The 22,596-nt window shown below is 39.6% G+C and overlaps 1 protein-coding gene across 1 annotated transcript in view; it reads left to right on the top strand.

The window, feature by feature from the left end:
• Positions 1-1,289: 1,289 nt before the first annotated feature.
• Positions 1,290-22,596, top strand: part of Homer1 (homer scaffolding protein 1) — a 156,730-nt gene continuing 135,423 nt past the window's right edge. The window contains exon 1 of the mRNA XM_004645736.3: positions 1,290-2,490. Within this exon, the coding sequence (XP_004645793.1) occupies positions 2,486-2,490 (5 nt within the window). The 5' untranslated portion in view covers positions 1,290-2,485. The remainder of the gene's footprint in view (positions 2,491-22,596) is intronic.

Genomic DNA, 22,596 nt, shown 5'->3' with positions numbered 1-22,596 from the left:
AATTTGAAAAGCACTTTTTATGGACACAAATACACATGTGGCTGCAAACGTATAGCTGGCTATATAAAAAAGCCAACATACTTGCAATACTGTACTTAAACAGTGAAAATTAATAAACACAAAAATCATCTAAATGTGCTTAATAAGAAAGGACTTGGGCTCTTCCTTAATTTCCAGACTAAAATTTATATTCTTGATGAACCATAAATGAGTGTTCAGATCATAATTATTTGAGTAAACTGCTACATTTGAATTTGACTCTCCCATGCCAGACCAGTACTACTTTAAATATGAAAACATTCTATAAGTCACTTGGTGACTTTCCTCCACTTTAGTTACCATCTACTATAACACTGTGCATGATTACACTCTACTAGTCCGTGATTTAGGTACCTAGAGAAAGAAAAGAACGTGTAAAGGTCGGCTGTGGCCGCGACGGTACTCAGGATCTCGGGTGAAAGCGATTTCCCCCAAGTCTAGTTGGAAATCTCCACCACCGGCGACCAGGACCGGCCTCCTACACCTTCCAGCCGGCGGGGGCTTGTGGAGCCGGAGCCGGGGACGCTGCTGCCAAAGAGGTGGCTGTTGCTATGAATGATTCACTCGAGTTTGGCACATTTGCTATAAAGAACTCTGCACCTCCCGCCCCTACCTCCTTCGAATCTTCTCCCGCTCGTTCCTTTGCTCTGGCCTTTAAAGCAGAGCGAGCAGGTGGGGACAGAGGAGCTCACCCAACCCTCCTCCTCCCTGGGCCTTCCCTAATTTAGCAGTACTTCCGGTCGCGTGACATCATCCCCCCTCCCCCCGCACTCGGTGACGTGAGCGCGGGTGACGTGCATGCGGCGAGAGCGCGCTGACGTTGCTATTTAAAGGTCCTCCTGCGGGGAGGATGGAGGCACAGCGCGGGCGGCCGGCGCGGGGCTCAGAAGGGATCATAGAGCCAGGAAGCGGGGCCCCGAGCCAGCAGAGCAGCGGCGCGCATACCCTACCTGTCGGCGGCCACTAAGGGAGGGGGGAAAACGGACCGACTGACGGACCGGCTGGACGGTCCCTCTCCGCATTAGGCCTAGTTGGGCCTCCAACCCCAGCGTCGCCGCGCGCAGCTCCGCCTCTGCCCGCCTACCTCAGGCTCCGCGGCGCTTCGGCCGGCCCGCACCCAGCCCCACCCGCAGTAGGGGGAGGGGCCGCGCGCGCACGCCGCCTCTGTCTCCGCCCCCGCCTCGTCGCGCGCTTCCCTCACGCCGGCGGCGCTGACTGGAAGCGGCGCTCTGCGCTCCGCTAGCCGGCCGGTGGAGGCGGAGGCGGCGGCGGCGGCAGCGGCAGAGGCAGCGGCGGGCTTAAGGCTGCCGAGCCGGCACGGCTCTGCCCAGCGGGAGCCAGACTCGGGCGGCGAGCGAGAACAGCGGATCCGCGGCGGGCCCGGGCACAGGCGGCGGCGACGCGGCGCAGGAGACAAGCTGAGGAGGGGGCGCCGGAGCGCGAGCCTCTAGGCTCGAGCCGCCTCCCCGCCCCCGACGCGGCGGCGGCGGCGGCAGCCTCGGCTCACGGGTGCCGTCGACGCTTCGGCCTCGTCGCCGGAGCGGGGGGCAGGGTACCGGGAAACGCGGGGCTCGGGTCCGGTCCCATTCATTCTCCGCCGACAGAGTCCACCCCTGGCGCTCCGGAGACCGCAGGCCAGGCGGCGGATGCGGAGCCGGGCACGGGCCGGGCCCCTTTGTGCGCGGCGGTGGCGGCGGGCGGCCCGGGGCTGAGGTGGGTTCTCCGCCTCCCGCTCCGCCGCGGCGCCCAGCAGCTGCCCTTTGGGAAATGGCTCCGCTCTGCCTCCTCGGGAGAGCGCATCGCTCATGCCCAGTCTACCCGCTCTGTTCTGCGGCTCAGGAAGGGAGAAATTGAGAAGGCAGATGCTAGATTGCACGTCGCAAGCTGCCGGGTGGGCGACTCGAGATTTTCTATAGTTTTTTCCCCCCTCTAATGTGAGTGCAGGGAAGCAGTGGTATTGCTTTTTTATGATTTTTTTATTATTAAAGTGCACGTCGCATTGGGTTGCACGCTCCACCCCCAGGGACCTAGAGTGGAGAAATTTGAACCAACAGCCTTAGCCTCGAAAAGGCCGAGTTTCCTATCCCTCGGGAAGTGCGGGGATGACAGCGAAATGACCAGCGAACTCATTTTTTATAGTACTTTGTGAAGCTGGTTTCTGCGTTTCACTACCTGGACGCTCATCTGTGGAATAGAGTTGACTTGTGTCCCCGAGTAGTATTTTAACTCTAATAAGCAAATGTCATCACTGTTCGACCGTTTTGATATTAAAGAGAGAAATTTCTTCGAGAACTAATTGAACTGTCAGTATCATTGAAATATCTACGAAAACGGATCTTGGGGCGGGGGTTGGAAAAGCAACCGCGAAATCGCCTCCGGAAAAATTCCTTTGGAAGTTATTCTGTAACCTGAGCAGAAACTTCAGAGCAAGTTTTCGCTGGGCAAAATGGGGTAAGGATTGTTGTGCTTATCGTTGCCTCGTGTGTGTGTGTGTGTGTGTGTGTGTGTGTGTGTGTGTATTGAACGGTGGTGGTGACTTGTTTCCAAGCAAATTTTCCCCTTTGCTAAGCTGGTCTTTAAAATACAGGTGTACTAACCTTTTAACAAGTTATTTTTGTAGAATGACACCAGAGGTCATCAGGGAACATGGGTATTTTGTGTGTGTGACACAGACGACACGTTCTACTGAATACTGTTATTGATAAACTGACCATCAGTTAATCAAAATCACGTTATCTTAGGTTTTGTCGACTGACATCTTTCAAAAAGTACAGTACAGCATTCTCTCAGTACTTTGGAAATAATCAGTTACACAAAGGAACGATTGTACCGATTGGAAAACAGCCCTCGGACGAGGTCCAGGGTAAATCGTTGATTTCCTATGTGTTCTGTTTTGTCCTTGAATGTTCAGAGAAAATTTAGTTGATTTATTGAGGTATTAAAAGCGAAAATCGGAGTCTCACCGATGCAGTTTACACATTGCGAGTGTACGGGGTACCGAGATCAGAGCTAGAATAGGACAAGTTTTTGGTGGCAGGCGCTTGTTCACTTTTCTTTTTCTTTTCTTTTTTTTCCAGCTTTAATCTTAAATCTTCACTTTGTGGTAACAGTATCAGATCTACATCTTAATAAAAGCCAACCAAGAATGAGCCACCCAAAGTTTTGTAGTTGGTAAAAGTGCTAGTAGTGACTTTTCTTAATTTAAGCTGGAACCCTATCACACGTTATTGGAATAATGATCTATTCCTATCTTTGACAGATTGCCAGTTCTTTCTGTACACGAAGAACTTTCCAGAATTTAATGTTTTTGTAACTGAACGAACATGTAAAAGTGTAGTTGAAGGACAGGGTGTTAAATGATGGACTCACATTCACTGATGAGGTTATACACTTCCTAAAAGTTCTGGGTAGGGTTTTATTTTTCTGAGTTAGAATTTGAACTTTATTAACTTTAAATATTTAAAAAATATGTTGTAGAAATCCTTTACTCAGGAATCAATGAGGTGATAATTGGTTTTAAGACTCAAATGACAACTTGCATGTTACAGGGTGCTGGTGAGAGTAATTAAAATACCTTATTCTATTTATGGTGCTGCTATTAGTAGCTTAGTGGCCTGAGGCACATTACTTCATCTCTATTTGTTTTCTTATCTGTAAAATGAAGGGATTAGATGAAATGACTGAGAGATTTTTTTCCAGTCTGCAAAAATGAATTTCTTTTTTTCCCTGACACTTTTTTTTTTTTAATGTATTGGCCTTTCAAATGGAGAGGTATGTTTTTCTGCCTAAGCCATTTGAGTACTTAAGCTGGGAAATAATGGCATTTGAAAAATGTTTTGGATAAATTACATCTATATCTATTTATTTATTTAGACAGGATCTCTCTGTTTAGGCTAGCCTCAAACTTGAGAATTTCCTGCCCCAGCCTGCTGTGTTGGAACTACTACAGGCATGTACCACCACTGCTGGCGAAATTACCCAATTTTAAATGAGAAGATACTGAAAGACCTTCATATTCAAAACCTTTGCAATATGGATCCTTAAAAGATCACTGTTTAAAATGTGTATACACACAGTCAGGTGGTTTTCCATATTGAAATCCGCATTTTTCAGACTAGAATGGTAGGTAGTATCGTGGAAGATTATCAGTGTTTTATAACCTTTGGACTACATAAATTCCATTCTTTTAGCAGGGAAAGTATGTATGGGTTGAACTTACAACTAAGGAGGCTGGTATTTAAAATGTCTGTAGAATAATTTTTTGCCCTTTTGTTAGTAACATTTTAGATGTTGAATTTGAGTAGTAATTGTGCTATCTTTCCAAAGTTTTTTTTAAGACTGTGACCCTTTTCAAGGAGAGGGGACTGTTTGATCTGAGTTGTTGAAAGAGAAAGAGGAGGTAGAGTAGAAAAAAGCATACAGCAAAGGCATGTGCAGAAGCTTCCACACTTTGCAGGTGTGGTAAATGTGTCAGTTTAGTTGCCTGGGCCTACTTAAAACCAAAAGAAATAGAACTTTAAATCCCTTTAAAGTTTTACCCATCAGTCCTGCACTACCTTGCTCTGACTAGTGTGTGTGTGTGTGTGTGTGTGTGTGTGTGTGTGTGTATGAGTTTTAATGGAAATTATCTGTCTTAGGTATATAATTGCAAGTCGGGCAAAGTCTAAACAAAGGAATTTTAGTACAATGGTTAATTGACTTGGGCAGGAAAATTTTATGGCACCTGTATTAGTTTAAAAACTAGAAAAGAGAATAGCTGAAACTGAGTCTATAAAACTATTTTGGACATCGTGTGAAGTGTTTAATTGCAGTATGGGTTTGTAAAATAGTGCATCAAACTCCCTAAAAAGGAAAATACTTATGTAGAATGAAGTTCATGGAAAACTTTTTAAGTGTCAGTAAAGAGCCCCTGTTAAAAAAAAAAAAAAAAATTGACACACACTGCCAACCCTAGTATCTTATGAGAGAAGTGAGTGAGTCAGTAGCTATTTCAGAGTTATTAGTGTGGGGGCAACTCATTTTCAGGGACCCCTTCTGTCCCTCTTAGAAGCTTTTCTTTCAGTAAATTCTTCCTATCCTAAAAAATAAGTAAATAAATTAGTGTAGGCAACAAATCAAGTAATTTCAACCAGTTATTTTGTGCTACTTCTGTGGTGCTTAGCTTTTATTGACTACTAGTGTCACCCTTACCACCATTAAAAACTACAGTAGTTGTATATATGAACTTCTCAGGAAGTTTGATAATGGTGGTTTTTATTTTCTTAAACTGCCTTGGGACCCCCTGCCCCAGCCTTCCGCCATCACAACTCTCGAAGCAATGGAGGGGGTGCAGCTGTATTGCAATCTGAACTGAGTCCATTCTTTGCAGAAAGACAGGGAAGTGACAGAACTTTCTGAGGAGCTGCTAGGGATTTGATCTCAGCAGGGGCTTGTAGCAAAAATGCAGAGATCTTGATTCATTCACCACTACAGTATGAATGGGCTTTGTTGGAAAGGCAACCATCCTGTCATTTGTAACAACAAAGTTATGTGGGAGTTCTTGATTTGTGCATTATACCAACTTTATTTTTGTTTTAGTTTTTTATTTTTTTGGCAGAACCAGGGATTGAACTCAGGCCCTTGTGCTTGCCAGGGAAGTGCTTATTCTACTGAGCCATCTCCCTGGCCCACCAACTTTAATATGTAAGTTCTGTGATGTTGAACTGAGACCAAGTTGCCCATTCCCTCAAAGAGTATATAGTTTAGAGACTGGGAAGGCATTTGAGTTTAAAATAGAGTACAGTGGAATATAGAAGAAGCTATAATGTAGGGCATTATAGTGGAGAAAAAGTGTGTGTGAGCACGTATGTGTGGCATTTGCTCCTACTAGAAAGGTAAGTGAGGTTTGTGGAGCAGAAAATAAATATTAAATACTGAAAGATGAGTATAGGTGAGCCCTATAGACCACTGAGAAGGCATTCAAAGCAGAATGGTATGCTTGACAGCATTAAGGAAAGGAACTGCTAGCTGGGCATGATGATGGTATAAACCCTTATAATCCTAGCAGCTCAGTAGATGTAGGCAGGAAGATCCCAAGTTGGAGCCCAACCTGGCCAATTTCCAAGACCTCATCTCAAAAAATAAAATGGGCTGAGAAGGTAGCTCTGTGAGAGAAGTGCTCTGGGTTCACAACCCCATGCTAAAAGGGATTGAGGAAGTACAAAAACCTTGGCAAAGACTGAGGGGTTGTTTGCTTCAGGTTCCAGTGGGTAGAACAGGAGGTGGGTTTAGAAAGCCTTATTCAGGGCCAGGTTAGATGTCCTTAGGACAAATAAAGTCTGAGTTATGCTTGTAGGCAGAAGTATTTCAAGCTTGTTAAAAGTGGTACCCGTTGGTAACATGAAGTTTTACATTGTGACCTAGTATGCTCATATAAATGATAAAACAGCAGAAAACAGTGCCTTTGTGTGGTGGCATGCTACATAGAGAACTATTTTGTTCTATTATATTACGTTTTTAGGAGGGAATAATGGTGGAGACCCACTAGATTGGTTTAACAGTCCTGAGGTATCAACTGTGATTTGAAAAATACCACTCTTGTTGATAAGAACCAACACAGAGTTTAAGCAGTGTAGTAGTAGTACAAAGGATTGGGATGGTAGAATAAGAAGTTTTTTAAAACATTTAAAATTTGGTTTTGTGTGTTGTGTTCCAGAACGCCTGATTCTGGCTGGGTAGAGGAAGTAGGTACTTGGACAACCCTGGAAAGTTCTGAAAGTTGAAAGCAGGGGAATAGGATTGGGAACTATGTAGATGACTCAGTGAGTCTCTTTAGAATTGGGACATTTCATGTATGGATGTAAAAATGTTGGAACATCATGGTATGTTCCTATCAAAGGCTTACATTTTCAGGTACATTGTGGAATAAAGAATTTGTGAAAAGAAACTATAAGTCCTTATATAGTACAGTTTTACATAATTGAATATCTCAGATAAAGTGGTAGTAATATCTCAAAAGGTCTAATCTCCAGTCTTTTGTTGTTTAGTAGAAGTACATTATACTGTATTGTTCTGTTTTGTTATTTACATAGCTTTGGTATATCTTACGACAGGTCTCGTTAAATAAAACATGCAGGTATGTGTTTGTAATACCATTTGACCTGTGGCTAATATAGTAGAATGATCGTTGCAATTTATGAGATTCATTATGTTTGTGGAATAAGTAGGATTTTTCTAGAGATTGAAAAGAAATTTTTTCTTTTTTTATTCTAAACAATAGAAAAATAATAGATAAGTCATTTGAAACAATACATGATTAAACAAGACAAGATGATAGGTATTCAATAGTGGTTGTTATATTGCATTATTGTTTTCAGTGTAGTTACTCAGATTACCAGATATAAGCATGTAAAATTGTTCAAAGGAAAAATTTTAACCTTTAACTGCTACTTACAAGCAAACCAATAGAGGGCCTGCCAGGTGCCCTGAGACAGCGATTGAGATTGGGAGTGGTGGTGCACCTGTAATCCCAGCACGTGGGAGGTGGATCACTATGAATCCAATCTAGTAGTGAGACCCTGAACACCGTATAGACCCTTCCCTAAAAATACAAAAACAAAAATAAACAAAAACCCAATAGCAGTTAGTAGTACAATCATCTTAGCTATCCTGCGTATACATGTGATTTTCCCTTTGTTTTCTCCTTTCCTGCATCCCAGTTGTTTATTCCTTTTGCTAAGACATCTGTTACTATTTCAAAAATTAAGTCCTAGCCCAGGCCCGGTGAGTGTGTGGGAGAGCTTCGGGCTACCCTGTGCCGGCAGTACTGGTCGCAGCCCAAACGCAGCATGGGTGAGACCCTCTTCCACCCCCTTGGGACGCCCCCCACCACTCCGCAGCAGCTCCCCCACCTCACCTGCTGAGTAGGAATTTCTGCCATGTTCCGGGTACCTGCAAACCCAGTACTAGCCCAGGCTCGGTGAGTGTGTGGGAGAGCTTCCTGCTACCCTGCGCCGGCAGGACCTACTGGTCTCAGCCCAGGTGCAGCATGGGTGAGATCCTCTTCCACCACCTTGGGACACCCCCCCACACTCTGTAGTACACCCCCCCACCCCTCCCGCCGAGTAGGAATTTTTACCGCGTTCCGGGAACCCCCAGATCCAGTCCTAGCCCAGGCCCAGTGAGTGTGTAGGAGAGCTGCCTCTCCCCGCTACTCCACCTTGTCCCCTCCAGACTCAGCTCAGGCCTGACATACAGGCCTGGGTGAAACCCTGCAGCTGCAATCCCTGCAGAGAGTGTAGGGTCAGAACCACCCAGCTAGTCCAGGAGCAGAACATCTTGCCAGAGGGGCACAACAGGTTCTCCCCCACCCCCAGGGGCAGCAACAGGAAAGAGCTGAGCACAGCAGCCAGACCCAAGCCAGGCACAGCTGGATAAATCCAAACTTTGCAGATCTGCACCTGAACTTCAGTAGGTGCTAAGGTTATAACTACGACAAAGTTCTACAACAAAGGTCAGAAGACAGTGCTATACAAAATGATGAGAAGGAACAAAATGCAATCTCAGACCCCAGGCTCACCCATAACAAGTGCAGAGGACACTAACACAGAACAAATTGGGAATCACACAGCTGAAAGCAATGAATCAATGGCTTCTGAAATAAACAGCTGCAGAAAGGTATAGAGGAACTCAGATTGGAAATAAAGAAATCCGTGAATTAATAACATCTGCAGTAAAGAATCAAATGCAGAAACATATGGAGGAAACCCAATGCCCACCCAGAACAAATGCAGAGGACACTAGCTCAGCTCAAATGTATGAATTAATAGCGTCTAAGTGAATAAGGAACAGCAGAAAGTCATAGAGGATCTCAGAGTGGAATTCTTTTCTACTAGCTCAGCTCAAATGTACGAATTAATAGCATCAATAGTAAATAAGCAACAGCAGAAAGTTACAGAGGAACTCAGAGCGCAATTCTTTTCTGAAATAAAAAAAGAATTCTCAGAACTCATAGCATCTGAAGTAAAGAATCAACTACAGAAACAGAGGAAACCCAATCTGAAAAAAACACTGCAGTAAAATAATTTATAACTGCTTCTAAAGAAGACATTGAAAAAAAAAAAAAAATAGAGATTAGAAAAATGACGGATTCCTTGAATGAGCAATTCAGGAAAGAAATAGATCGCATGAAGCAAAGTCAAATAGATACAGAGGAAATTAAAATCTCAATCACAAGCTTACAAAACCGTTTAAGTGAAAGTGAAGACAGAATTTCAGATCTTGAAGATGCTGGTGCAGTCTTCAAGTCTAGTGAAAAGGTAAGAAAAGATCTCTTAAAAACAGCTAGGATGCAGGAAAGAATAATCCATCACCTGCAAGATGATACAAAGATGAACAATGTGAGACTAATAGGTATCAATGAGAAAGAAGGAGTCAGTACAAATAACGTTAAAAAAATATGGGCAGAAGTGATAGCAGAAAACTTCCCAAATATGAGGAAACAATCTGACATTCAGGTAACCAAAGCACACAGAACGCAAAGTAACCTTAATGAAAAACACATCGAGACATATAATAGTCAAGATCCCAGAAATTCAGCCCAAGAATAATCTACTGAAAGCCACTAGAGAAAAGAAGCAGATTACATTCAAAGGAAAACCCATCAGAATTACGGCCAGCTTCTCTTCACAAACCATGAAGGGAAGAAGAGCATGGAGCAGAGTACTTCAAGTCCTCTATGAAATCAAAAATTAGATATAAGGCATTGAAAATTTATTTTTATTTCAAAAGAGTCTACATATGATCGTGATCATACAGAATTGTAACCTATGTACACCAATTGAGCCAAAAGTATCAGTATTACTGGATGTTATTGAAAAAGTAAATAAAGCTTTTTTATAAGCTAATCATTCAGTGATCTTCAATATATAAATAGTCGAACATTTGGAATCTTAATTTAAACCAAAAAATCTTAAATTTTATAGTGTACCACTCTTTATACTGTAAAATTAGGACAACTGTGATCACTTTCTGTCAAAAAGAGACAGACTTATTAATGAGCTTGTGTTTCTGTTTTTGTTTTACTAAGTTTGTCTGTATTTGTTAACTCTTTAGGCAGAATGTGACCTGGACACTCCACTTCTATTCACAGGCCTTGTTCCAGATTATTTTTCAAACAGCACTGAAGTATACCTAGGAAATTTAGTTTCCTTCTCTAAATAGCACTTCTCTTTGGAAAATAAGCCCCATGCAATTTCAGTAGTCAAGTTGTTCGAGTTTAAGGTACTTACTTCTAGAAGTGTAAGACATACGGAATTGAAAGGGGAAGTTTTAAAAAGATCGTACAAGAAAACTCAAGCTATTTTAATGAATATTCTTTTAAACATAAAGATATCTCAACACTTCAGAGAAAAAAGATTTGGTCTAACACTTGAGACCTCACAAAGTTAATAGTAAGTTACATCTTGCAACAGACATCTTAACCTGTTAAATATGTTTTTAATTTTAACACTTGATACCCTTTTTCCCATCCATTGTAAGTCTAACATGGTTCTGTGTTCCTTTTTATAAAATGTCCTCAGAGAAAAAGAAACTAAAAATCAGTACTGCTTGTATTTTAAACAGTATTTTGAGGGGAAAGAGGATAAAATAATTGCTATGTATCATTTTTATGCTTTACTTGCTTTGCTTTTGTCTACTTGCATTTTATTTATTTTCTGTTTTGCTTTTAAAGTTTCTAGAAATTTCTTCACTTCTCTGGTTAAGTGTAATTTAGGGTTAATTTTATATGAGCATATGTTTAGTGACCTTGCAAAGGAAAACATTTTTTTCTTCAGTAATGGACCATAAAGCCTTTACACCTTTTGTGGTTAAATTACTTTTAAATGTAGTCAACTAAATTTTTACTTAATTTAGAATAGAAATTCATATACTTAAATATTATTTCTCTCTTAATGGGTGCTGGTAAAGGAAGGCAAAAGTCACCTATGTGTGTCAGAGAACAAAATTGTTTTGAACAATTCAGAAAATTTAGCAGTTTAAAACCAGTAATGTCACCTGCCCTGGGGCAGGTAATTTGCATTACAATATAAGGAGGGGAGAGGGGCTAGCTAACTTACCTGTGCTGCAGCTACTCCCTTTGCTACCTGCTGTTTATTGCCACCATGAAAGGTTATTCTCTGCCATGTGCTACTCTACCTTGGAGCCAGCTGAATATGGACTGAAACCTGCAGTAACTGTGAGCTAAAACCTTTCTTTTCTTCAAAAAAAAAAAAAAAATCAGTATTTTCATAGTGTGTACCTTTGTAGTTCTCTAGCTTTTGAAAAATCAGCTTAATCTCTTAACACTTAATATTATCTTTAATAATATCTCTGCTTTGTGGAAATTGTATTTTAATATTTTATAAGATATAATACAGTTCAGGATTATTTGTGAAAAAGATTGGCACCAAGTCCATGCAGCAGGACAGTTTAAAACTGAGCTTTTTCTAAAACTTATCAAGCAACAGATGGAAATTAAATACAAATAAAAACTACTAAGGGAGCACAAATCATTTTTTGTTACTTTATGAGGTCACTTAATGTTGATCACGCCATGCCTGTTGGGATACCTGAATCTATGTGTTAACAAACCTCAGTCCAACAAGCTGTAGAATACAGTGTCCTTGCACCTTGCCCTCAGGAGGATTTATTCCTAATTTATCTATCACTATTTTTTTTTGATCACTATCTTTAGTTGAAGATTCAGTAGAAGTTAGAAGGAAAAGCTGGGGCGCATAGCTAAATGGTAGAACTTTTGCCTAACGTGTTGAAGCCTGAGTTTCCTAACCCACAACACACAAAGCTGGCAGCCATCTCTGTGGGTACTAAACATTATGCTCCCTGACAGACTTTCATAGTATAGTGCTCATGTGCAATACTGAAAACATTTGTGAAGATCACAGCCCTTTTTTAAAGAGAAAAAAAAATTTAAAACAGGATAATAGGAAGGTAACATGGTTAATACATTGCATATTGTTATCCTTAGCTTCATTACTGGAGTACAAGATAAAGGCATTTAATTGTCCGTTATAGCACAAACCTTTTCAGTGAACAAAGAAATTAATAGTATAACTATCACATGTATTTCCCCTCTTCTTTTCTCCTTTCCTGCTTCCTTCCTTTTGAAAAGTTTCTTCCCATTTTACAATATCTATTTACATTTTTGGATCTTTCTTTTTCAGCTTCTCACTGTAGGGAGACAATACAATGTTTATAGATGAGCATCTGGTTTATTCCACTTTACAAATATGGTTTCAAGTTGCACCCATTTACCTGTTAAAAGTCTCCAGTTTATCCTTTTTTGGCTGAGTAGTAGTACTCCATTGTATAAAAAGACCTCTTTTTTATCCATTCCTTGGTTGGGTCATTTCAAGATCTAGCTGTTATAAATTATGCTGCTATAAACTGGGTGCACATATATTGCTATGGTATAATGTTTTTTAATTCTTTTTGGAAGATACCCATCAGGGGAATAGCTGGGTTGAATGGGACCTCCAGTTCTAGTATTTTTTAGGAATTTCGACACTGATTTGCACAGTAGTTACACCAGTCTGCACTTCCACCAACAGTGGAGAAGGATTCCATTTTCCTCACAGCCCCTCCAGCATTTGCAGAGCCCATTTTTAAAAAAATTTTATTTATTTATTTATGTGTGTGTGTGTGTGTGTGTGTGTGTGTGTGTGTGGCCAGCTCAGCCCACCAGGGGGCGGGCCCGACTGGCATGTGGTGCTGGGGGATTGAACCATGGTCCCTGTGTTTGCCAAGCTTGTTCCAAGTAGGTGCTTTAGACCACTGAGCCATCTCACCAGCCCCCACAGAGCCCATTTTTAATATACAAAAAGTCTTGATTCCTCGCAAGAGGGCATAGAGTTGGATGTACGAATTTTATTATGTCGTATGAACTATGGCAAATATTTCTAGGTAAATTGTTGAGTCTTTTTATCATTACATTTAAGTCTCAATTTTATTTAGATATTATTATCATTTTTCACCTAAGAATTTATAAGAAATCCAAAGGTTATTCTGTAAGGCTATCTTTACAATTCAGAATTTTCTTTCCTAGTTATTTTCAGTTTCTCCCATTAAGTTCTTAATAATGGTCCCTAGGAAATTATCTTAAATGGAATTAACTATCAAAGATCTGAAAGTACTCCTACTAGGAATTTGTCAATCTTCCTATGTAGAAGTTAAGTCTGTACATTCCTAAAGTCAAATGTATGGGACAGTTATGTCTGTTTTTGGTCTTTTTGAAGCAGGGTCTTGCTGTGTAGTTCAGGCTGACCTTGAACTCACTTTGTAGGCCAGACTGTCCTCAAAATCATAGCAGTCTTCCTGCCTCACCCTCCTGAGTGCTGGCGTGCAGGTGTCTGCCACCACACTTAGCCTATCCCTTTACTTTTTCTGTTTCCTTTTTTTATTTTGTGGAACAGTGCTATTCTGTCTTACTGTGTTGTTATGAGGCTCTTAACATTAAAAATTACATGCTTTGTTTAATGATCCTGCCAGTTCCCAAGGGTTCTACCTTCTCTTATTATCAATCTGTATATATTAAGCTGAATGGCAAAATCCCAAGTCACCTTTAAACTCATCTTCCTTCAGATTCTGTTCATGTAAAAAAAGACCCTAGATTATTCTGCAGACTGCTCTTTTCCTTGCTCAGTCAATAATCTGTAGAATTTTAGTGCCTATTTTCATTTTTGCTTTCATGTGGTGTTTTATTAATATCCAATATATATGTATTGCTAGTCCATTTTTATTTTGTCCTTTTGAGCCAGGGTCTCGCTCAGTGTTTTATGCTGGCCTTGAATTTACTGTGTAGTCCAGGCTAGCCTAGGACTGACTGTGACACTTCTGCCTTAACCTCCTGGGTACTGGGATCACAGGCATGTGCCGCTGTTGCTGTATTGCTATTTCTGTGTCAGTATAGGGGAAATAGACATCAATGACAATACTGTTTAATTTTATTTTATGACTTATTGTGAGTAACCAGTGTATGATCTATAGATAAATTATGGGCAATTCATATATATAGAAGGAAGCCAATGTAAAAAGTTTTCAAAGATGGTACAGTTGTCAGAAGCCAAGATGCAACATTGTGTATTCATTATGATCCTAGTATATAAAACATTCTCTGCATAATGTATATGTATAAATGTACATACACATACACACATGCTGATGCCTCCATTCACAAATGCTTTTGTTTGCAAATTTCAGTTCACAAAAGTGTTTGGCAAAAGTTTACTTCTGTTCACAAACTTCACTTTGGATGATAAATATGACCATGCCATCTTCCCAACACAGACATAAATGCAGCTGTCTTCCCATAAATCATAAAACAAATTAAGTTTGTAAACCCCGGTACCACTGTATGTAAAAGAAACAGGAGAGGGATTTATTAAAGATATAGGATGCTCTCAAGTGGAGTCTGGGTGCTCAGGAAAATGAGGCACCTATGCATAAAAATATTTGAAGATGATTCATTAAGTGCTGTTACCATGTTTATTTCTAGGAGGAAAGATTATGAAACTTTAAGTCTTTTTTTTTTTTTTTTTTTAATTTTAGGGAAGGGTGTACAGGGTGTTCATAGTCTCACTGCTAGATCAGACTTGTAGTGATCCACCTGTTTACAGCTCCTGAGGGCTGGGATTACAGGCACTCGCAACCATGCCCAGTCTCAATTGCCGGCTCAGTGCAGCCGGGGCGGGGGGGAGGGGGCTGGCACAGCATGCCTGGGGATTGAACCCCCGGCCCCTGTGCCTGCTTGCAAGCACTTTAATCCGCTGAGCTATTTGACTGGCCTCATGAAACTTAAGTCTTTCTAAATCATGTAGTTTCTCTAAAATGAATACATTTAAATTTTAGAACTTAGGATTTAAGGATGAAGGTATTTTTATTTTTTTGTACCAGGGATTGAACTCAGAAGCTTGTGCTTGCCAGGCAGGCACTTCAGCCACTGAGCTATCTCCTGGCCCTAATGATAAAAGTATTTTAAAAATAAGTGACAGGAAATAGAATTTTTTTTTCAACTTGAAGAGGGCCAAGAAATGAAGGGAGAAGAGGGGAAGGGGATGAAAAAAAGGAGCTGAGATGTGTTATGTATACACATCAACTCCCTACAAGGAATTTAATCATTATGTACTGTAAATATATATTAATAAAAATAAAAATTGAGGGGAAAATGTTTATTGAAGGAAAATGTTATCAGAATTAGTCATTCTTTACTGAAGTGTTTATCAGTTTTAGGTTCTTGATGGCAAATTTTATTTTCAGTATTGGCTAAAGTAATTATTCTAGCAAAGTTTTTCTTGTTTTATGTATAGGAGTATTTCTGTTGTCAGACTGCTCTGCACTTTTTATGGAGAAAACAGTGCTTATTGGGGGTTATATAGCTGTGAAGTAGCTATCTAGTTAAATCTTTTAGACCTTTGGGGTTGGGATCCTAAGTGGATAATTTTATAGAGACTAACTCATAGTGAAAGGTTAACTCCTTATAGTTATTTTAAATAAAAATTCAGATTTACAGCAAGCTTAGTATCTTGGTGAGTTCCTTAAATATGTCTTTTATTTTCCTTCTAGATGCTGAAAAAAAAAACCCTATTTTATTTTAGTGCAAATTTCTTCTCAGTGAACCATATGAATACTTATGAATGATTTGACATTTGTGTGGTATAATCTCTAGAATTGACTTCTTTCATCAGTCAACCCCTATTAACTGTTGATATAGTTATTGGGTGCATGAGCCTTTAGAATACATGCTAGGGTGTATTTTCTCTGAAGATCTCACACCAGAAAAAGAAAGTTTTAAGATGTTAAATTGAGCTAGGTGTGCTGGGGTAGACCTGTAGTCCCAGCACTTGGGAGACTGAGGCAGGAGGGTGAGTTCGAGGCCGGTCTGGGCTATCTAGGGAATTCAAAGTTGGTCTCAAAAAACAAAAAGAAAAGAAAAAGTTAGGGTGAGACAGTTTTCCTAGAACTTAAAAATAGAGGCTTTCATATTGAAATGCTGGATGTAGAAGGTCTAATGTGAGCCTACATGGCATAGTTAAAAGAGTAAATAGTACATATTGGAACAGGAGTATGGAAGGCTACAGGTTTTTAAAAGTTAACCATAGTTTTGTCCAACCTCATGCCCACCTTGCAAGTTCCATGTTTCCCATCTTGGATACCCCCTCACCTTGTGGATTTGCTCCATAAAAATCTTAGAAAAGGCAGGTTCCTTGGTAACCCACTTGAGTCTGCTTTTGTTCCTCTGTCAAACAGAAGCTTGCTTCCCCTCAATAAATATATTCCACTCATAAAATAAAAGTAAAAGTTAAAAAGAAGAAAGGATATGTTGCTATCTGAGTGTTTGGGAAACATCTACAAGCAGGTGATGTTAACCTTCCAAGGTTATAATCCCAAGGATACACTTTCAACTTGCTCCTCCCCTCTTAAATATGGGTGGAATCACTGACTATGTTGGAAAATGCAAGGTGATGAGGTTCTGATTGAAAAGAGGTGATCCTGTATAGTCTGAGTCTGGTGAAAGGAGATTCATAGAGGCATCTGTTGCTAGTCTTGAAGCACAGCCTCTGTGCATTCTAAATACAGCTGCATGCAAGGGAATCAATTCTGCTGACATCTAAGCAAAGTAAACAAGACAAGGAGATCACATTTCTTCCAAAAGTAGAAAACTTCAGAAGTCAGAGAAGTGTCAGAAATTCTAAAGAACAATGTATTTAGAAATTTCAGAAAGTAGAAGAAACACAAGAAATAGGCATAACTGGCTAGTACTGCTAAAAAATAATCAGGTTTAAAGAGAAATGACCCTGGTTCTGCCAAAAATAAAAAATAAAGAGAAATGAATTTTAAGGATTCCTGGATCTTTCAGCGTATAAAAAAATACATATGCAGCAGTTAATACAGCCTTCTCCCTTTCAAAAATGACATTTTTATAGTAATAGAGAATGAGAGAAGCTTCAGAAAAAATGTCTTCCTTCATTTACAAATGCAGACTCTTTCAAAGTAAGGTCTCCAGTCTAGCAGTTTTAGAATCAGCGGGGGATTTGTTGGAAGGGCAAGTCTGTGGTTCCCCCACTCCTAAACCCACTGGATCAAAAATTTTAGGGTAAGGGAGGCTTGACTGTCTTGTGTTTTCTTTTAAACAAATCCTCTAGGTATTTCTCATCTGCTCTAAAGTTAATTTCTGCTACTGTCACACTGTGGTGGTCTTCCTTCAGCTAAGAGTTAAAGCTTTTCTGAGAAACAGAGACCTACACTGTACAGGTTTTGAATCACCATAAGTTAGCTGTCAACTATCGTACTTTCTCATTTATAAGACAAGGTTGGAGCATACCCAGGGTTTAAATTGCTGTTGGTTTGAATTTTCTCTGAAGTCCCAAAATAATGCTGTCATTGTCTGAGCAGAAAGATGTATGGCAGAATAAGCTAGAAGACAGTAGGGATAAATATACTGGGGACTGTGAAAAGTGACTGTGTAAAGGAGCTGTTTTTAAAACTCTCTAGCCAGGGAAGTACATTTGAAGTCTGATCCTTATATATTCAGCAGACATTTTTTGAGCTCCTACTATGTGATAGTGACTATGGTTCTCTAAGCTAGGTCAGATACACTAATTTTTCTTGTCTACCATGTGTTTCTTTTTATTTTATCTCCTAAAACTGTATCTTCTAACATCTATTGATTCCTAACTTTAAAATATATATATATATATATATATATATATACACATATATAGTGTTTTTGAAGTTTTGTTGTTTGTATTCTTTTTGTTTTTTGGTACCAGGGATCGAACTCAGGACCTTGTGCTTATCAGGCAGGCACTTAATACTGCTGTGCCATCTCCCTGGCCGCTTTTTTTGTTGTTGATTTAGATACAAAATAGCTGACGAAAAGCTTCTGTGAGTCAGTAAGACCCTGCACTGGTATCTTCATTGAGGTATTTGGACAGTGAACTCAGCTTTTCATTGAGTAGTCTTGAAGTGTCAGTAAGGGAGACCTCAGAGATTGTAAGTTTTCTCTTTGAGACTATTCAGCTTCTTTAGAAGAGAATCTTCAGATATATATACATCTCTTGTCATTCTGAGAGCAAGATAGGTTTCTTTTGCCATTATATACATAGGTATGGTGTTTGCTCTAATGTGAAACCATGAAGGGGAGCATTTGAGGGAAGCTTGGTTCCATTTTCAGCCTTGATCTTAAAACTCCTGTTGGGAAAGATAATGATTGACTTGGAGCAATCCCTTTGCCTTTAAATTCTGGTCAGTAAATTGCTTTTTTGTTTGTTTTGTGTGGTATTGGGACTATAACTTGGGACCTTGTTCTTGCCTGGCCAGCGCTTAGGCTGCAGAGCTATCTCCCTCACTGCTGGCTGGCAAATTGTTGACTGAGTTTCATCTTTGCAAGCACTTTACAGTTTCCTTGGTCTTGCCAAGTCAAGTACATTCTTATTTTGGATCTTTGAAAACTACTCAAATGCCTTATGCACTGGTGCCACTTTTTCTGTTTAGTGCTGTATGTTTATGCCACCTTTCCCCCTTTACTTTCATTTTAATGAGATTTTAGAAAAGGATGATAAATGTGTCCAATTAATTTGGTGTGTTTGACCAAAATCACTGAGCCCTTAATTTTTGAATTTAAGTAAGGTATCTCACTATGAGTAGACACTTTTGATGGTTAATTGATTAGAATTTGATGAATGATAAAATGTCTTTCTAAAAATCTCTCCCTCTACTCAGCACCTGAAAACTCAATGAGTGATATAAGCACATTTTAAAATTAAAAACTTGAAACCTTAAGCCTCAACAAAACTACTCACTATCTCAACTTTATTGAGTAACTAAGTTGTTGTTACAGTTTGTCCTCTAACAGTGCGCCTTTTGAATATTTTCAAAAAAAGAAAAGAAAACCATCTTAAGCCTGTAACTTGTGTCATGAGTCATATAAGACACAATGCAAAGATGAGTAGATAGGTTTTATTACTGTGGTTTAATTGCTGCAATAGAGATACACACTGTATTTGGGAACATCGGGCAGTGCCCACCTCTCTGGGAAGATCATAAACATTTCAGGAAGCCAGCTGTGTTTGTTTTGAGCTTTAAAGAAAGAGTTGAGGAACAAGATAGGCAAGGAGGATTGTTAGGGCATTTCAGCAGAGTGGCATACATAACATTTCAGAAATTAAGAGTGCTAGTTAAGGCAGTTAAGGAAAACTTGACTGTAGGGTAATCAAAGACTAGGTCTTACCATATTAGGATAATTGATGGTGATCTTACAATTCTCTATTCTCTATCGTATTAGTGATCTTCATATGTTTTTATATGCCCATATTCATAAAACATTTTGAACTTATTCCTCCTTGTGTGTATTTATAAATACATTCTGTGTGTATATTTTTGTGCATACTGATAATGGGTACATACATTTGTATAATAAAACATGAATATAGAAGTGAAAGACAAAATTAACTTCTTGACCTCTCCTTAGAATCTATTGCATTAAGTAACAGCGAATAGTAGAACAATTTCAAGGTAGTAGGTGTTACTATGCTTACATTCTTGATTATTCAGGCAATATGGAGGACACACAGATTTGAGGGAGGGATATATGTGTGAGAAATACTGGGGCTCTTGGAAATCCTCAAATTTAATTGCAGAATAGGTTAAATGTATCATAATACATTTAATAATCATAATAATGACTTCAGTTAAAGCTGAGTGGGATAGGGTCTCTATTCAAGAGATCTCAGTAATAGCAATATGAGTTGACAGTGAATTAATCTGGGAGGTTGGAAGTAACAACATTGTCTTGACCCCTCATTGGCTGAGATAGGGAACCAGGAAGAGAGAGACATTTGCAGTGGGTTGAACTGTTGAATTGATTGAAAGATGATGTATATGGTCATTCACATGGGAATATTTTACTGTTGGATACCTAGGTCTGTTATTCAGAAAAAAATAATTTGGTTGGGGATAGAGTTTGGGAAATCATTAAAATATATAAGTATTGGTTGATACTGTGAATTCATTCAGGGTATTTATAGAAAATAATAGATCAGACATATCTAGAAATGGGCATGTAAGGGGCAGGCAAAAGAGTTGTGAGTTGTCAGGTGAGAAAATTGTGGTACAAAAGCCAAGAAAGGGAATGAATCTCAAGAAATGAGTAGCCAAGATTAATGTAGCAGAATCAATCAAATGAGCCAAAAAGTATCAATTGAATTGTAAGACATGGCCATATAAAGACCTTGCCCTATGAAGACCTTACCTTTAGAAATTTAAGCAGACTATCATGCAAACCAAATTGCCACCAAATAAGGGTGAAGAGGGAGAAGGAAGCTATTTAGAAATGTAGACTTCTCTGCTAAGACCATATTATCCTTGAAATACAGCACAACTGCAGCTGTTAGAATTCAACATGTTCTTTTGGCTTTTTAAAAATTCATTCATTCATTCATTCATTCATTCATTCATTCATTCGTTCATTTATTTGGTGCAGGGTCTTGCTGCCCAGCTTGGACTCCTAGTGATCCTCCTGTCTCAATCTCCCAACTGCTGGGATTACAGGCGTGCACCACCACACCCAGTTTTGGTGGCCAGCATAACTGCGTCCAGAGTTCTGGGACTGGTATGGCATGTGGTACTGGGGACTGAACTCAGGTTCTTGTGCTTTTCAGGCAGGTGCGTAGACCAACGAGCTATCTCCCCAACCCTCTTTTGCTTTGTTTTATGAAAGCAGGATTAAGCATTCTTTTCAGACACTAGGCGTCCATAGCTAGGGGTATTTTAAAATTATAGCAGGAAGGAATGATTAGTGAGGAAAAAAATTAGAATGTATTTGATATGGAACACAGGCAGGATAGTAGTAAGTAGGAACAATATCTTCACTATGGGCTGAAAGAAAGGATGTAACTAGATTGTAGGTTAAAGTACAGGAGGCTATTCAAAAGTCCGTTAGCTTGAAAGACTTGGTTTCCCCAATTCATTTCCTGGTTAATCTGACATTTCTTGTGTCAAGCTCTGTTACAGGTGTATGCAGTATGTCTATGAACATACAGCCCTTTCATGAATATTATGTTCAGGTGAATAATAAAAGCCAAAGTCATCTGAGTATATGGAATATAAACATTCACCAGAGTCTTAGGAAGAGAGGGAGTATTGGGAGAGATTGCTGACCATGAAAAATGTGTAGTTTAGAAGGCCCAGCCAAGATGAGGAGCTACAAGCTTTAGTGCTCTTGAAAGCACTAAGTTACTGCTGTACCCGAGTTGGTTGAAAGGTTTTCATGGTCTCCATTCTGCTGAAAATGAGGCATGAAAGAGAAATGTCCAATTTTTGTACTGTTTTGTTCTATCATTTCCCCCACATTTTCTTTCTATAAAGAACATTCTGTTTGTTATCTAGGAACACCAACCTAATTAAATCTGTCAGATCTCACAAATTTCTTAAACGTGTGGTATCCTTTCTATGAAAAATATTCTGAAACCAAGTCCTGGAAAGTGTTGGAGCTTTGCTGAGGGCTAGAATGACATTTAATATTTGTTGTAATTTCCACTCATGCCCAGTGCTCATAGCATAAATAGCACATTGACTCATCGTAAGTAAAGTTTGTGCAGATTCTTCAGTAAGGTTTTGTTCTTCATTTTCTTTCATAATTGGGGAAATCAGAGCTGTTAATTATACGAGTGCTTAAACATTATTCTGGCTCATGGTAAAAACTCAGTATATTATTATTTTGTCAACAATTTTACAGCTTAGCCTATCTTTTCATAAATAGTTTTAATCTTCCTCACAAGATAAGCTTTCTCTCAAAATACTTATATCCCTGTACTAATTCTAGTGTTATGATAGCTTAGATAGTGTTTGTTTTCTTTTTTATTGAGCAGTATTCTTTTTTTTATAGTAATTAATTAAGAGGTGGGCTTAGACAGATTAGACAATTGCTTCATCAAGCTCTGAATCAGACTTGTTCCCTTTGTAAAACTTTGTTTTAAAAAAGGTGGCAGGGAGATAGCTCAGTAGAATAAGTGCTTGCCTGGCAAGCGCAGGGTCCTGAGTTCAATCACTCTTACCGCAATAAAAAATAAGGCCAGGGAGATGGCTCAGTGCGCAAGGCCCTAAGTTCAATCCCTGGTTCCGCCAAAAAAAAAAAAATATTAATAAAAAATAAAAAAGTGGGGCCATAATTTGTATGTCTTACTGCATTAGGGCTCTGAACCACTAGTGTTGGTTCAGACTCGCCAATGCGATAGTCGTACATATACCACAGGTGTTGGTTCAAGCCACCAGATAAGACAGTCATACATGTACCACTGGTGCTTTAAACTGGTGGGGATGTGGTAAACTTTGTTATGGGAATTTAGGCCACAGATGTTGTAACTGTGGTGTAACACAGCACAGCCAGATGGGCCAGTTTAGTAATGAGGAGTGGATTCTAGAGCCACACAATGAATACACTTAAATTAGTGATCCTCTTAGTAACTCTGACCTTGGACAAGTTATTTAATTTTTTTTTTTTTTTTTTTTTTTTTGTTCCTTTAA

This window comes from Octodon degus, unplaced genomic scaffold (assembly GCF_000260255.1).
Source record: "Octodon degus isolate 3935 unplaced genomic scaffold, OctDeg1.0 scaffold00238, whole genome shotgun sequence".
Classification (NCBI taxonomy): Eukaryota; Metazoa; Chordata; class Mammalia; order Rodentia; family Octodontidae; genus Octodon; species Octodon degus.
Note: the sequence above shows the minus strand (reverse complement) of the source record. Positions and strands in the feature narration are given on the sequence as shown.